Source organism: Leptosomus discolor, chromosome Z (genome assembly GCF_034619465.1).
Source record: "Leptosomus discolor isolate bLepDis1 chromosome Z, bLepDis1.hap2, whole genome shotgun sequence".
NCBI classification, from domain to species: domain Eukaryota; kingdom Metazoa; phylum Chordata; class Aves; order Leptosomiformes; family Leptosomidae; genus Leptosomus; species Leptosomus discolor.
In genome coordinates this window covers 24,090,121-24,104,184 of record NC_141419.1, presented here as the reverse complement: position 1 = coordinate 24,104,184, position 14,064 = coordinate 24,090,121, and the positions used below count along the sequence as shown (strand labels likewise).

The window sequence follows — 14,064 nt, the reverse complement described above, 5'->3', positions numbered from 1 at the left end:
GGCCAAAACCCCCGCCTCAAAGCAGGGCCGCGCCGAGCCGCCATGACGAGCCCACCCGCCGGCCCTGCCCGTCGCCTAGAGACCAGGGGCGGCCCCAGAGCGAAGCAGGGGCGGGCCCTCCTCACCCTCCTTGAAGCGGACTGGCCATTCTGATCTGTCAGTCAAGCTAGGCGGACGTGACGGACGTCACCGCCGCCTGGAGCGGGTTGAGGGGTGTCGTCGCGCAGTGTGTGCGTTTTCTCATGTGCCGCGAGCTCATTGGCTGCGGCGGGGCTGGGCGGGGAGAGCCGAGGTGGGGAAGGGGGCGGGGCGAGGCGAGATGGTTGAGAAGCTGCCGGGCCGCGGCTAGGGGCGGGCGGGGGAGGGAGGAGCGGAGCGGTAGCCCGGGCTCTCGGGCAGGTGGGTAGCGGGGGCCCGGGCCGAACCGGGCCTGGGCGGGGAGAGCGGGAGAGTCCGTCCCGTGTAGGCGGGGGGGAGGAGGTGGTGAGCGGGAGAGCCCACGCGCGGGGAGGGGGGAGCTGTGTGGGAGAGTCCATTCCCGCGGGCAGGGGCGAGAGTGGCGTCCCCTCCTTTCCCCGCGGCGCCGCCGCCTTCCCGCCGGGGGGGGCGGCCCCGCCTCCCGGCCCGGGGGACCCCCCCTTCCCCGTCCCGGCCCGCCGCCGCCGCGCCGCGGGGCTCCCCGCCCGGTACCAGCCTGTCTGCAGCCGGGCGGGGGCGGTCGGCGAGCCCGCCGGCGGCTGAGGGCCCCGCGGAGCTCGGGCAGCCGCAGCGGGCACAGCGGGGCCTGGCTTCCCCGGGCGCTTCTCCCCGGCCCGGGTTAGACCGTACTTCTTGGGGAAACACGGTCTAAGGAGTGCCACTGCTGGTGTTGGAACTATTTTTTCCGTGGCACTAGCGTTGCTGCTGAGGGACGTGCAGTTTCGGGGTGTAACTGTTTCCTGGTCTCCCGCTGAGATCTGAGCGAGACTTCTCATTCGTGTTTCCCACAAGAATCAGTGCTCCCGTCCCTCTCCTCCACCCGGCTGAGCTGGAACCTTTCACCGCTGCGCTTCACAGCCTGACACCTTGATGGAAACAAGTTGATGGTGGCCCGAGGTGACATATGTCTGAGGAGCTGGCATCCCTTTTCGTTTTGATACAGCTGTGAGGATGGTAGCCTTCGGCAGGTCTTGTAGCTGGGATTTAAATTGTCTTTCCTCAGATAATCAGTTTTCTTGTGTTAGACCCTAAACTGAAGTTTTCCAGGGCTTTAGCATTTAAGATGTATAATGCTTTAATCTGATTCTTAAGTGTAGTCTGACATACTTTGTCAGGAAGAAGTTCTGTTAGGAAATGTGTGTATGACTCCAGAATGACTTTAAACGTTATTCTTAAGGTTACTAGAATCTGAAAAAGAATTGATCACAACTCTTGATATTTCGAGCTAAAAATTTCACGCAGAACAATATAAGTGGTAATTGTGTATTTTAAGTGATGCACGTGCTGTATTTGGCTTATGCTTTGTAATGGTTGCCACATTTATGAAGTCTGTAACAAAATGAAATCCAAGATTATTTTTTTTATCCAAGGAATATGTTTATATTATATTGTGCCTGTTTTGCAGATACTTGTAGATTTGAGCTGCAGCTGAATAAAACGGGGTGAAAATTGAAGCATGGCAGCAAATCCTTCAGGGCAAGGTAGGTTTTAATCTAAGTGTTCAAGGGGAAAGACTGTGTGTAAAATGTCAGTGAAGTCAGCAGAACCGTAAGTTTATTTTGTAGCAAGAGCAAAAAGGGGAAGAGAGGCAGGAAGATGGGGCTGAAAGTAGCAGAATGTGAGCACGCCTTCTAGCTTTGAGTGATTGAAAAGACCACTGATGGCTGGGGAGCTCTGAAGTACTGTGCTCAGGTAATGAAGTACCCTGTGGAGCTGTGGCTATTTCGGTGCTGCACTTATTTCCTGAAGCGTATTTCGGACACTTACAACACTTAGCATTGAACATCATGTGCAGCTCTTGTGCCCAGCATCGGGGAACAGCCAGAAGTCTGATGCATTCCACGTCGTGATGGGAGCAGCAAGACCCAGTAACAGCTGTCAAAGATAGCAAGTGGCCAGGCCTAGGAGGAAAAGCCAGATAAAAATCATGATGCTAACTCCGATGAAATGTTTCTTTGCATGATGACACATCTGAATTGCATCCGTAGAATCGTTCAAGGTGTGGAAATAGTCAATTTCTCTAGTCGTGGCACGTGCCTTAGAGGGAGCTGAAGGTCTGGCTGGAAGGGGAAGCACACAGTAAGTTGAAAGAGGGTCTTAAATCGCCCTCTAGAGGTGCTTTCTGGAAATCTTAGCGAAACTGTGAGGCTTGTCTCTTCTACTGAAGAGCTGAGGACAAAGAAGATTCTCAGGTATGGCGCTTCATATACTGGTTTTGAGAAATGAATTCAGAATTAGTTTCCCAGCCACCAGAGACTTCTTCATGCACATTATGTGTGAGTGTCCTTATACGGAAAGCAGTCCCACAAAGCTGGGTGTAAATTTTGAAGTGCTGATACTTTGAAGGGGTACCAGATCGCTTGTGTGTGCCCCCCAGCAATGTCCCTCTGCTTTCAAAAGAAATACAGAAAAATGTGTCGGTCCAAAAGACAGATTTTACTTGCTGCTTGACTAAAAGAAGGTAATTTCTGGAATGCTTATTGAGCTTTTGTGAAGTGTTGAGAGGCGAGTACTGCAGATTGCAGATAATTGTTTGCAAATTTTAACTCTTGAGAAGTTTTTGGTACTAATGGTAAATCTTGCGTTATTCTGTGACGACCAAGTCAGCATCATTGCAAGGAATAGAATGTTGTCATAGACAGTTAAAAGCTGTTTTTTCTTAAATATGTGAATTTACTGAGAAGTAGGATGGGATTTTAATGCCAGAACGCCTTTGCTTCCCTCCAAATCCCAGAGGCTTATAATTTAATAGAGCCTTGGAATCTGCTTTTATACTTTGAGATAGCCTTTAGAGACTCACTAAAGGAACTGTTTAATTATCATATGAAAATTATTTGCACTAAGCAGGCAAGAAACACTATAAAGTTTAATCACTCAAATGAGCCTATAAATAGTACACCTAGGAAAATTAGAAAGGAAGAGGTAAATATGAACAACAGTTCAAGGCTGCTTTATTTTTCCCTTGGCCAGGTGCAGTCTAGTAGTGAAAATGATTGAGACAAATACTGCGTTTTCAGCTTGCTGCGCGGCACATGGATTGGTGCCATTCAACCAATTCATTCACTCATTTCCCTCCTCTTGGACAAAAGGAATAGGGATTTACTGAAGCACTCAGTGGAAGGGTTACTCAGACAGAACTGTAAGGGTGAATTAGCCTTCTACACAGGTAGACTGTGCTTGTAATTTTTGGTACCAAGTTGTTTCTTTCCCTTTAATCAGTACTGGGTATTTTCCTAGGAGTTAATTGAGTTTTCTGTTAATTGCAGACTCTGACTACAAAGGTTAAGATTTTGTGGAGTGGACTTCCTTTAATTTATAGGCCTTTGCGGAAGGCACTCTTTTGATTAGGATTTCAAAGGTGAGGAGCTGCATATGAGCTGCATATTTCTGGAGCACAGGAAGTTCCTCTTGAACATGAGGTTCTTTACTCTGAGGGTGGCAGAGCACTGGAACAGGCTGCCCAGGGAGGTTGTAGAGTCTCCTTCTCTGGAGATACTGAAAACCCCTTGGGAGGCATTCCTGTATGGCCTGCTTTGGCGGGGCAGTTGGACCAGATGATCTCTAGAGGTCCCTTCCAACTCCTACCATTCTGTGAGTGCAGCAAAACCAAATAGAATTGAATGAAAGACTTACTTTAGGCCATTGGTACCATATGGAACTGATTGCACGAGACCGATTGCAGCGTTTAAAAGAAATGGAAAGCCTTTAGCATGCTATGTATTGTCCCCAAGATGAGCTCATAGACCAGAGTGGGGTGTATTTTGTGCGTGTGGCGGAAATCAGCTTTTGAGTTACAGAAATTACTTTCAGGTGCTTGGTAATATGCTGCTTCTGCAGCAATACTTCACAGTACTTACACAACATGTGTTAATAAGGCTGCTCTTGTAATGCTTTTGCTTGTGCACAGCAAGGCTAGAGTGTGCCTTGTGTATTACTAAATTAAAGACTCCATGTGCAAGTTCTCCTAGAGGAAACCCTCGGTGAGAGAAATGAGACTGCTCAGGAAGCAACTCTCCTTTAGGTCCCCAGAGGTGGAAGAAGCACAGGTCCTGCTTCAGATAGGGGTGAACTTTTCAGAAAAGAAGAGTTCTGGTACGTTTGAAGAACCAAGCTCTTAAAATACAGAATTCTAAGCTTCAGGCTATAGCAATTCTACAGGGTCCCTTTTTATCGTGGCATTGTTTATCCTTTTGGCCTAAAGGTATGTGAGCACATTCACGTAACACAGTCTGAGCAGCTGGATTTGGCGTTCTGTTTTCCAAGTCTCTGTTAAAAAGGAAGATTGTGCTGTTCTGCATTGAATTATGTCATAATCTATAAACTTTGCTGCTCTGCATCTGATCTATGTGCAAGCATAGTACTTGAAGGCTATAGCCTATTTCTTCCCTGGAGAACTTTGTGGCCATAAATCAGTCAATGACTTACATTCAGCTATGCATGTAGCTGTTTTCTGGAGGGACAGACAAAATATTAATATATCTTTTAGTAATTCCAGTTAATTTACTGAATTACTAATAGGCATTTTGTTTTATTGTCAACATATATGAAAGTGTATCCGAATGTAAATCGTTACTGAAAAGGGTTGATGTGCAGACTATTGGATGATGTGTTGTGATGCCAGTAGTCATAAGCAGAAGAGGAAATCAAAATACAATTACTCCATCCTTTTTCCCAAGGGTTATGTGTTTAATAAGGTCTTTAGATTCTGCTTTTGAAGAGGTTGCTGCCATTTATGAAAGCATGCACTTCAGTAAAGAAATTGCTGTGAAATGCTTTCTGAATTGAGCAGGCAGAACAGTGTGCAGTGACAGTGCTTTTTAATGTACGGAGCTGAGAGTGGACATCCAGCTTTGAATGGAGTGGACATCCATTTTTCCCCGTGGAAGTGTCTTGAACACAAAGGCGGAGGGCTTTTTCGTGCTGTTACACATCTATAGACAAATGATAAATAATGCGTATTAGAAAAAACTTACACATACCGTGAATTTGAAGCAACCAACAGATCAGGGAAAATATGAGATTAAAAGAATGAACATTAAAGTAGATAAAGGTAATACTGTTCCTTGCCATGCAGAGTTAGCTAGTAGAACTAAGTGACATAGATATCGGTGAGGTAGTGTGGTAGGATTAGGTTAAAGAGTGAAGCTTGCTGTGAGCTCTTACAGCTACTAGTATCACTCAGCAAGGCTTCAACTTCCTCTAATTTTCTGCTTTTCACATGCAAAACATCAGTGCAAGTAAACTTTTAGGTCGTGCACAGAGCACATAATACAATGCTTGATGTCAGAAACAGAGGTGTCGGAAAGAAGAGGTTTAAATTTTGTATGTCCTGAGTCTGCTACCTTGGAGAGTTAATCTGAGGATCCAGGTGCTCAGTTTGACATCTGACACTGCCGTTAATCTATTGATTTAATGGGTCATTTTGTGTTATGACTTTTGTGTCTGCAAAGCAGAGAAGAATATTAATTAAGTGCAATATTCATGAACTGTTCAAACTCAAAATACAAGTGCAACTCAGCCCAGTTAAGGGAAGTATAAACTTAAAGCTTTATTAAGAAGTTACAGTGTTTCAAAATCTATACTTCCTTTCACTGATGAGAATCCAGTCTAGACTAAGGATGTCTTTTTTTGGTTGTTGCATGTCTGCATTTTTAGTACTAGAAAGCAGAACAGACATACTAAATCTACAGATAGAAAATTTTTTTCCTTATAATTAAACTAGGAAACTTCTGTAGCTGTTTCAAGATGGTCTTTGCATAAGCACTTTGGGTTCTGGGCAGGGAAGAATCCAAATGGAAGTCTCACTTGTGTATTTCCAGATATGATTAATTATTTTGTAAGGATGCCAGATTTTCTCTCTAAAATGGATTTCTGATGTCCCGCCTCCTCCTTTCTGTAGGAATTTCACATTGCTCAGCTGAGGAGCACTAACATGTGTGTCGGATGTCTGTTTTCTCAACTAGGCATTTTTCTACTTACCATTAACAAATTCTCTTGAACAATTACTTTTGCAGCACAGCAGGTTTCTGATGGGCACAGTCTGAATTCTAGAGCAAAATACTACTTTTAATTTATTTTTTTAAAAACCTCTCTCACTAAAGGGGTACGAAAAGGAAGAAAAAATACATGGATTTCTTCTGAATCCCTCTAGAGTTTCTGCCATAAGCTACTATAGCAAGACTTGTACTAAAATAGAAGACAGTGATAATCTTGCACAGTTTCTGATCACAGTTTAAAAACAACATTTAAAATTTTATTCTTAACACATATCTCAAGCCTTTCTGAATCATACCATCTGCTTCATGATAAATGTAAGCATATTTAGTCTTTATTTTTTAGCTGACAGCAACTTCTATTAAAAAGGGTCTCCTTTTTCTTGCCTCAATCGCCATATCATCTGTATTCCAAGCATGCATTTAGATTTATGCAGTTAGGGATAAATAAGCACTAGCAGAAGGCTGCTGAGTAATATGTCAAGTATCAAGCTTTTTTTGGCTGAAAACTGTGTAGAATGAGCATACAGACCTGATAGCTTTAGCTCAGACTCTGTTAGAGGTGCTTTAGACGTCCTATTATAGCATTCTCTCCAGAATTTACAAGGAAGTAAAGTCTGGGCTAGCTGCAACTCAGAAATGTTGAATCTTAGCTTGTTAGAAAGATCTCTCAGCCTTCGTATCCCTTAGAGCACATGTTCAGCTGTGTTTTAATGTTTCACACTCATTGCAAGTGCAGAGCGTTCAAAAAAAGGTAGTGTACAATACCTAAAGAGCAGAGAAACATCGAAGACCTGAGTCAACATACTTGCAAAACAGAGCTTAAGTGGAACTAATGCCATGTGGGAAGGAGAGAGTAACAATGAGAAAATAGCAATTAATTAAATTTAATTTAAAAAAAAAGTTAACAAATGTAAAGATGATTATGGGTGATCTTGCCTAAAATCACAGTAAAATGTAATCAAATTGTTCTGCTGCTTTCAAGAACTCTGAGACACTGAGGCTGAGGAGTGCATACGTTAGGCATAGTAGAAGAAAAAGGTAAAGGTTTGATAGCAAGGCAATATGGATGCAAATTATTATTTAGAGTTGAAATTTTCTACCTGGTAATTGTCTCCTTTGTTGAGCCATGGTGATGAAAGGAATATTGGATTATGTGACTGAGCAGCAACAGAAGATCTCTCAATGGGAATGAACTTTGAGTGCAGCTACTGAAAATAAATTTGAAATACTTTTGCCTTGACATGCTAATAATCCCCTTAAGAGTTACTGTGTCTGGCCTTTCTAACAGTTTGTGGGCTACCATTTTTCAGAGGTGTTACTAAAACAGCACTCAGGACAGGGATGGGGGCACAACATGCACCAGTTTCTGATGGGAATGACTTTGACTTTTTGTATAGAGGGAATAAAGGCGGTAACTTGACTTTTATATCTTTTTTTTTTTTTTTAAATGACTGTGTAGTGGCTTGATACTTACAGAATAGCAGCAAATTAGAGATTAAAAAAACTGTATAGTATTGACATAAGCAGTGTCATTAGTGGCATAGAGGCCTGCAAGAGTCAGCTCTGTAACTGTTGTCCTTAATGGTGCTGTTTGGGCATACTGGGCAGCAGCAGGGACTTGTGTATCTAGTTTATCTGCTGGCCACAGTGAGATCCTTTACCATATCTTAAAAGTCCTGTGCAAGTACAGCAGTTTTGCCACATTTAGAAGGCCACTTTGAAAATACACAAATGGCAGCTATTTTATGCATTTTCTAAATTCCCTCAGTCACTCTACTACCTGACCCCTTCTCTAGTATACAAGGTCCTTTTGGGAAAGTTATGTACAAAGCAAATAAAGGCCATGTTCTCATATTGTGTCCAGATAGTTTAATTTTGCTTTTGTATTCTGGCATTGTGGTCATACTCCATTGTGGTCATACTCAGAATAAGGGTACTGTGTTGTATGTAAGGACATCAGTATATTAAAACTGAAACCTTTCTGCACAGATTGAATAAAAGGTTGTAATTTTTTGTATAAGCACATGTGCAAGCTTAGTGGCAATCTCATTTTTACCTGTTATATATATAAAACTTGTATTATAGTTTGAGTTTACTGGCATAGAAATTAGGCCCAGTGAGTGTATTAATCCATTATTATCATTAAGTTTTACGTTCAGTGACTGCATTTTAAATCTAGAACCTGGTAAGTTTCCTTCTTTTTCGAAAGGCAAGTATTTGATAATGTACCTTGTTTATAGTGCCAGTGCTGGCTTGGGAAGGGGTAGAGTCTAACTTGAGATAGAAACCTGTGTTTTAAAATGTATTAAAATGTATGATAGCTTAAGGAAGCTATTTCATGTTGTAAAATGAGAAAAGGAAAAAATAAATGTATTTATTAATAGCCTTTCAGATGGGTGCAAAGCTTTGAAGATTAGTGTATTCATCATAATGTCGTACTGTACAGAGACTTTTTAATTCCACAAGGTTAGAGTTGGGCCATAGAAGCCAAGTAAATCTCTCTAATATTTTTCTGTCATTCCCACCAGGTTTCCAGAATAAAAATAGGGTTGCAATCCTGGCAGAACTAGACAAGGAGAAGAGAAAGTTACTTATGCAAAACCAGTCTTCCACAAATCACCCTGGAGCCAGGTATTTTGTGTTCTTAGACCTATTTGGACATCACTGATTACATCAAAGGAAAAATAGCAAGTGACCTGTAAACTTACATAAACACTTACCAGAAGTGTTTTCTGACCATCCTCAATAACCAGTCAGAGAGACCTTGCAGTTCAGGAAGATGCTAGTATTTAAAATTGTTTGCAGACCCTGAGTTTTGGCTTGCGTGATTTGCATTTGAGAAGGGGAGAAGCCTACATGCTTACTCCACTCTATTTAAGTGTGCTTTAAAGAAGAACTGGGGAGCAGGCACTGAAGAAGTCTTTAGTTATTAAGCTGAAATGCCCTAAAGAATGGAAGTAGCAGACCATTAGGTTCTGGGTACTGTGTGTTTGGAGAAGAACAGTTGCAGCAGAAACTCCCTGTGTGCAAGACAAAGCCAGTTTATGTTACTGTAGATCTTGTAAAAGATGCTGTGTTGTGAGGATGATTCTACACCATAAGGTGTAATAATCTAAGCTGAGTTTAAGAGCTGTTATTGGGATTTCTCCCATTTAAGACAAAAAGATCAGATTTTTGTCATAAATCAGTAACTAGAAAATAACACGCTGGTTTACGTGGAGAAATTGAGATAGTTGAACTTCTGGGTTAGCATGAAGTGAGTGCAGTGTCACATTCTAGACACTGTGTTACATGCAGCATCTGTGCAGGAGTCTAATACTCGGAATACAGTGTGAGTGCTGTCTGTCTTTTTTTTCAACGGGATTCTAGGTCACCTTTAATTCCTTCATACTGTCAGAAAGCATGTAGGATATTTGAAATTGCCTGAGTTAGATCTCTGAGTGACTCTGTGTACAGTTATTATTCAACCAAAATTAGTGATTAGAGAAGAAAACAGGAACATCATACTGTTATACAACCCGTGACTCCTGGTAACAGTGTTTCCATACTTCATTGAAAGTCTGGCAGAGTTTCAGGGGGTGTTTGTTTGCTTTCTTTTTTCTTTTAAGGAAAAGTAACGCTTATATGCTAGTGAGCAGAATTAGAATTTACTAATTTTGAAGATGGGGATGGGGAGGAACCTGCAAAGCAGCAGTCAAATTCGCTGCTTTGGCATGTGGGCTGATGGCTGACTTTTGAGAAGCTGACGGTTCTGTGGCACAGATGTTGTGCCAGAGATTTTGGACCACAGGGTTGTCAGAAATGAGACCATAGAAGTTCTGCAAACTTGACAGAAAAGAGGTTGATGTCCCTAAAGCACAATAGTGGCATGGCCAGCATAAGGGGGAACAAGTTAATTGATTTCTGGTGTTGGCATGTGGGAATCCTCTATTGAAGAAAAGAATACCTCTTTTGAAAAGTGCCAGCCTATGATGAAGCCTTAAGACTATCTACAGAAATCATATTGAAAAGTTATAGAATTAAATGCAAAATAAATACCTTCAAAATAACTGAAAATGTTTTCAATAAACTGAGTTGTACTTTTCTCCAGCAGTGAAGCTTATTTTAACATTTGTCAAAATCTGTTCGGAGGATTGTTACTTAGCTTTCATTACGCATTTAGGTGTAGGTTTGGCTTAAAGGTCTTTTCATGAGCATGGCTGCTTTTGAAAAACTGACTTACTAAACCAGCTGTGACACTGAAGCTGCTGGGAAGGGTCAGTTGATGAGTTTGCTTGGATCTCTTGTTGTCCATCGTACTTTTGTCTCTATGACTGGGAGAACTGGGCTCTTGGCACCAATCTCCAGAGCCAGTTTCAGAGGTAGTTGTGAATTGCCTTGCAATACAGGTCTAATGGCACTCTTCACTGATTTCTGTCTGAAGGATGGCTGATCACATTACTTTTGTATAGAGCTGGGGAAAAAAAAGTCTGCTTTTTATTTCTTCTGTTGGTTAACAAGTTGGACAAGTCTTAAGATATAAAAGCCAAGAAAACCTATTTAGACATTTTAGTTTGAAACCTACTGTATGCTGCACTGAGATAGATGAGCAAAATAAATTCCAGGTACTCTAAGCTATCATCAGAGGATAATTATTTCAGTTACATCAATAGGAAGCTCCTTTACCGTAAGCAGTGATCTGCTGCCCACCTGCTGAAGAATTGGTCTTATGCTGAAGACTGCAGAGCTCTTGTTAGTGCTTCTGTTTATTGCAGTTGTTGAGGGCAGTCACTGAGTGACTGAGTAATGGTGAAAACACAATACTGTTGTTTCAAAAAATGCTGACATTGTCTAATGTTGCACCCCAGTGGTTCCATTGCCTTCAGTGGGACTCCACCCATGAGCGAAATCCACAACAGATTTCAGGACTGTGAGTCTTCTGGGTTTAGTTTGACATCAGTTGTTTATGCTAGGTCAAATGTTACAGCTACGGTTGCTCCATTTTCCTTTTATCTCTTATGTTAACAAATAGTAATTCCAAACAATAGTTAACAATGGTCAAGCTGTGAGTCAAACAAATCATGAGCTATGAAAGTCATGGAATCTATAGCTAGAATGGCAAGTACACTTGTTTTTTGTGGTATGTGTCATACCATCTTGTTATTTTTCTGCAGCATTGCACTTGCAAGATCACCGCTGAACAAGGATTTCCGTGATCATGCTGAGCAACAGCACATTGCAGCACAGCAGAAGGCTGCACTGCAGGTAAGCTGATACAGTCAGGTAGAGTTTAGCTTGTCTCTGTTTTAGATTTGCATCCTCTTAGAGAGCAGTCCTGCACCTAGAGAGAATGAAAAGCATGTTTTAGAGGTTAGGTTTCATGCGTTTCTGTGTTTGTCACAAATGAAGTTTCTTCTGCTGTTATGATGAACGCTTAGATCTATCAGCTCATTCCCTCAATATGGCTGTAAGAATGTAGCCTACACTATCATCATAGCTGTTTTGTACATCTCAGTCAAGAGTCAGTTTCATTGTACTTCAGAATGTCTCATGAAGTGTAGAGAGAACTAGCCACATGGCTTTCCTTGGTTGAATCTGAGTAGATGCCAAGTAAATACTCTGCAGTTACAAGTGACACGGGTGAAAGACTTAGAAAACTACTTGTATGTTTACAGGCTTCTATTTGCTGCTGTTTTGCACATGTCAGGTGAGGTTGATTTTTGCTGTTGAAATTGGAAATTGAGTGGGAAAGCCAGTACCTGGCCACCTGCCTTCCTGGCGCTTTAAACAGCATGATTTGGCAGAGAGCGCAGGAATGGGAAAAAAGTTGAGATGCAAACTAGCAACGCTGTTCACATATCCTATGCCTTGTTGCATTTCTGTTATGCAGTAAAGGCGCCAGATTACTGCTTCTTAAATGAAAGGGAGCAGAAGTGAGCTCTGGATGGAAGGATCCTCTGGAGGTTTCTAGTCCAGTGCCCTGCTCAAAGTATGGCTAACAGCAGTGCTATGTCACATTGTTCAGGGCATGGTCCCGTCAAGTTTTGAAGCTCTCCAGGATGGACTTGTCACAACCTTTCTTGGCTCTGAGTCTGGCTCTGTATTCTCTATGTCCTGTCACTGGGTACCTGAAAACAGCATAAAATCTCCCCTCACCTTTCCCTCCTTACAAGAAGCTTGTTTCTCTCACCATCCCCTTGGACACTGAGAGCTCCAGCCCAGCCCCCAGCCATCTCTTTGGGTTTCTGTTAGACTCCCTCCAGTTTCTATCTCAAACCAAACACAGTATCACAAATGCAGCCTCATGGGTAGCTTCCCGTGGCCTGCTGGCTGTGCTGTTGCTGATGCAGCCCACTGTGCTGGTAGCCTTTATTGCAAGGGCGTGCTGCTGGCTCAGGCTACGTTTGATACCCACTAGGGCTTTTCCCTGGTGGTGGGAGGAAGGAACATGCAGGCTGTCTAGCTTACTGGAGTCCAGTCTTTGAACTGGGAAGGGCTACACAGGATTTTACAAAGGTTGTCCAGCAGCAGCTGCTCTTCTCGACTGAACAAGCATACGTACATCACATGAGCAGAAGGCTGGTGTCCCGTGTTGTACAGGAGTGTGTCTGGTGACGTGTCACTTGTACATGCCACCTCAGGTTGTGTGACGCTACTGATGCATACTTCTGGCAGTCATATGTGGCAGCTGTCACAAACCAAGACCTATTGGTTATAGATGGAAGTGGAAGCATGGGGTCTAGGCAAAGGAGAGCGATCAGGAGTTTGTTTACCACTGTCCGCACCTCCATGGGATTTGCTGAAAAAGGAGCAGCGGGGAATGGCCAAGTTAATTCCCTTGATGGGCCCTGTTCAGATGTGGCTGATGTGAAATGCTGGTTTTGAATTTGACTGTTGGAGTTGAGGAGCGGACTGGGAGAAATAAATAATTAATGCTGCAGAAGCTGTAAAGTCTTAAATTATATCAGTGCTGCAGGGAGTTTTGCTTTAACAAATGTTTTTCTCTTTCCAGCACGCACATGCACATTCCTCAGGATACTTCATAACTCAAGACTCTGCATTTGGAAATCTTATTCTTCCTGTCTTACCTCGACTTGAGGCAGAATGAGGAATGTTGTTTCTCAGAACTGCAAGGTCTGATTTTTGTCTGTATCAGGAACTGTCTGACCTTTTAATTTCTTTACTTATCTTAAAACCTATTTTTTTCTGGATTTTTGTGGTTGCTTTTCAGAGTGTGAGCTCTTAACGATGAATAAGCAATGTTGTTGAACAGCAATTTTTATCCTGTATTTCTGTTGCTCTGTCAGGTCAAAGTCGGACGCCAGAATTCCTTGGTGTGTGAAGTGCATAACGCTTGCTCTTCCCTGTTTCTGTGCTTCCTTTAAATAAATGTCCAAACAGGAGTCATAGAGATGGACGCTCTATTTTTTTATTGTGTACAGGTGCTATGTTTGACTTTAATGAAAGACAAAAGTTAATTTTGTCTATCAAAACAGACATGAATTTATCAAATGCATCACTCAGTCTTTTTTTCTTTTTTTTTTTTCTTTGCAGGAACATTGCTAGTGTATTCTTTGCTGTTGTAGTACCATCTGGTCTCAAGTCCTGAGATACAGTGTGCCTGCCTCTTACTTTGTTTTGTGAGATATGAAAATGAATTAAAGTGAGGAAAAAGCAATTGTTTCAAACAGTCTTTAAACAGACAAAATAAAAAGAAGTCTTAAGTTCTGTGGACATTTCAGATGGAAAATGTTGTCTGCAAGGACAATTAAGTTTAGAAGGTCGTATTTGTCTAGTCATGCCTTTTTCAATACTTAGTGTGTTTCATTTGCTTTTTTTCTTGCTGTTTTTATCTCTGGTAAGCAATTCCAGCTCCATGCTGAAAGCAAGT

At 42.2% G+C, this 14,064-nt stretch overlaps 1 protein-coding gene across 5 annotated transcripts; it reads left to right on the top strand.

The window, feature by feature from the left end:
• Window positions 1–367: 367 nt before the first annotated feature.
• On the top strand, window positions 368–13,851 carry INIP (INTS3 and NABP interacting protein). 5 transcript variants are annotated; one of them, XM_086479674.1, is made up of 7 exons: window positions 368–399; window positions 991–1,166; window positions 1,604–1,679; window positions 8,723–8,825; window positions 11,348–11,438; window positions 13,186–13,307; window positions 13,728–13,851. In XM_086479674.1, the coding sequence occupies exons 3-6, from the start codon at window positions 1,655–1,657 to the stop codon at window positions 13,279–13,281; spliced, it is 315 nt and encodes a 104-aa protein (XP_086335800.1). In that variant the 5' UTR covers window positions 368–399; window positions 991–1,166; window positions 1,604–1,654; the 3' UTR covers window positions 13,282–13,307; window positions 13,728–13,851. The 5 variants fall into 5 exon arrangements, with proteins under 5 accessions (XP_086335800.1, XP_086335804.1, XP_086335802.1 ...); XM_086479678.1 differs by lacking the exon at window positions 13,728–13,851 and adding an exon at window positions 13,481–13,576; XM_086479676.1 differs by lacking the exon at window positions 13,728–13,851 and having other exon boundaries at window positions 991–1,095; window positions 13,186–13,576.
• The last annotated feature ends 213 nt before the right edge of the window (window positions 13,852–14,064 follow it).

Bases quoted from the DNA above. Each gene is read 5' to 3' on its own strand.
- INIP (XM_086479674.1), top strand. From the start codon at position 1,655: ATGGCAGCAAATCCTTCAGGGCAAG. The intron at 1,680-8,722 runs GTAGGTTTTAAT...CATTCCCACCAG, and splicing joins AGCAAATCCTTCAGGGCAAG to GTTTCCAGAATAAAAATAGG. The intron at 11,439-13,185 runs GTAAGCTGATAC...TTCTCTTTCCAG, and splicing joins AGCAGAAGGCTGCACTGCAG to CACGCACATGCACATTCCTC.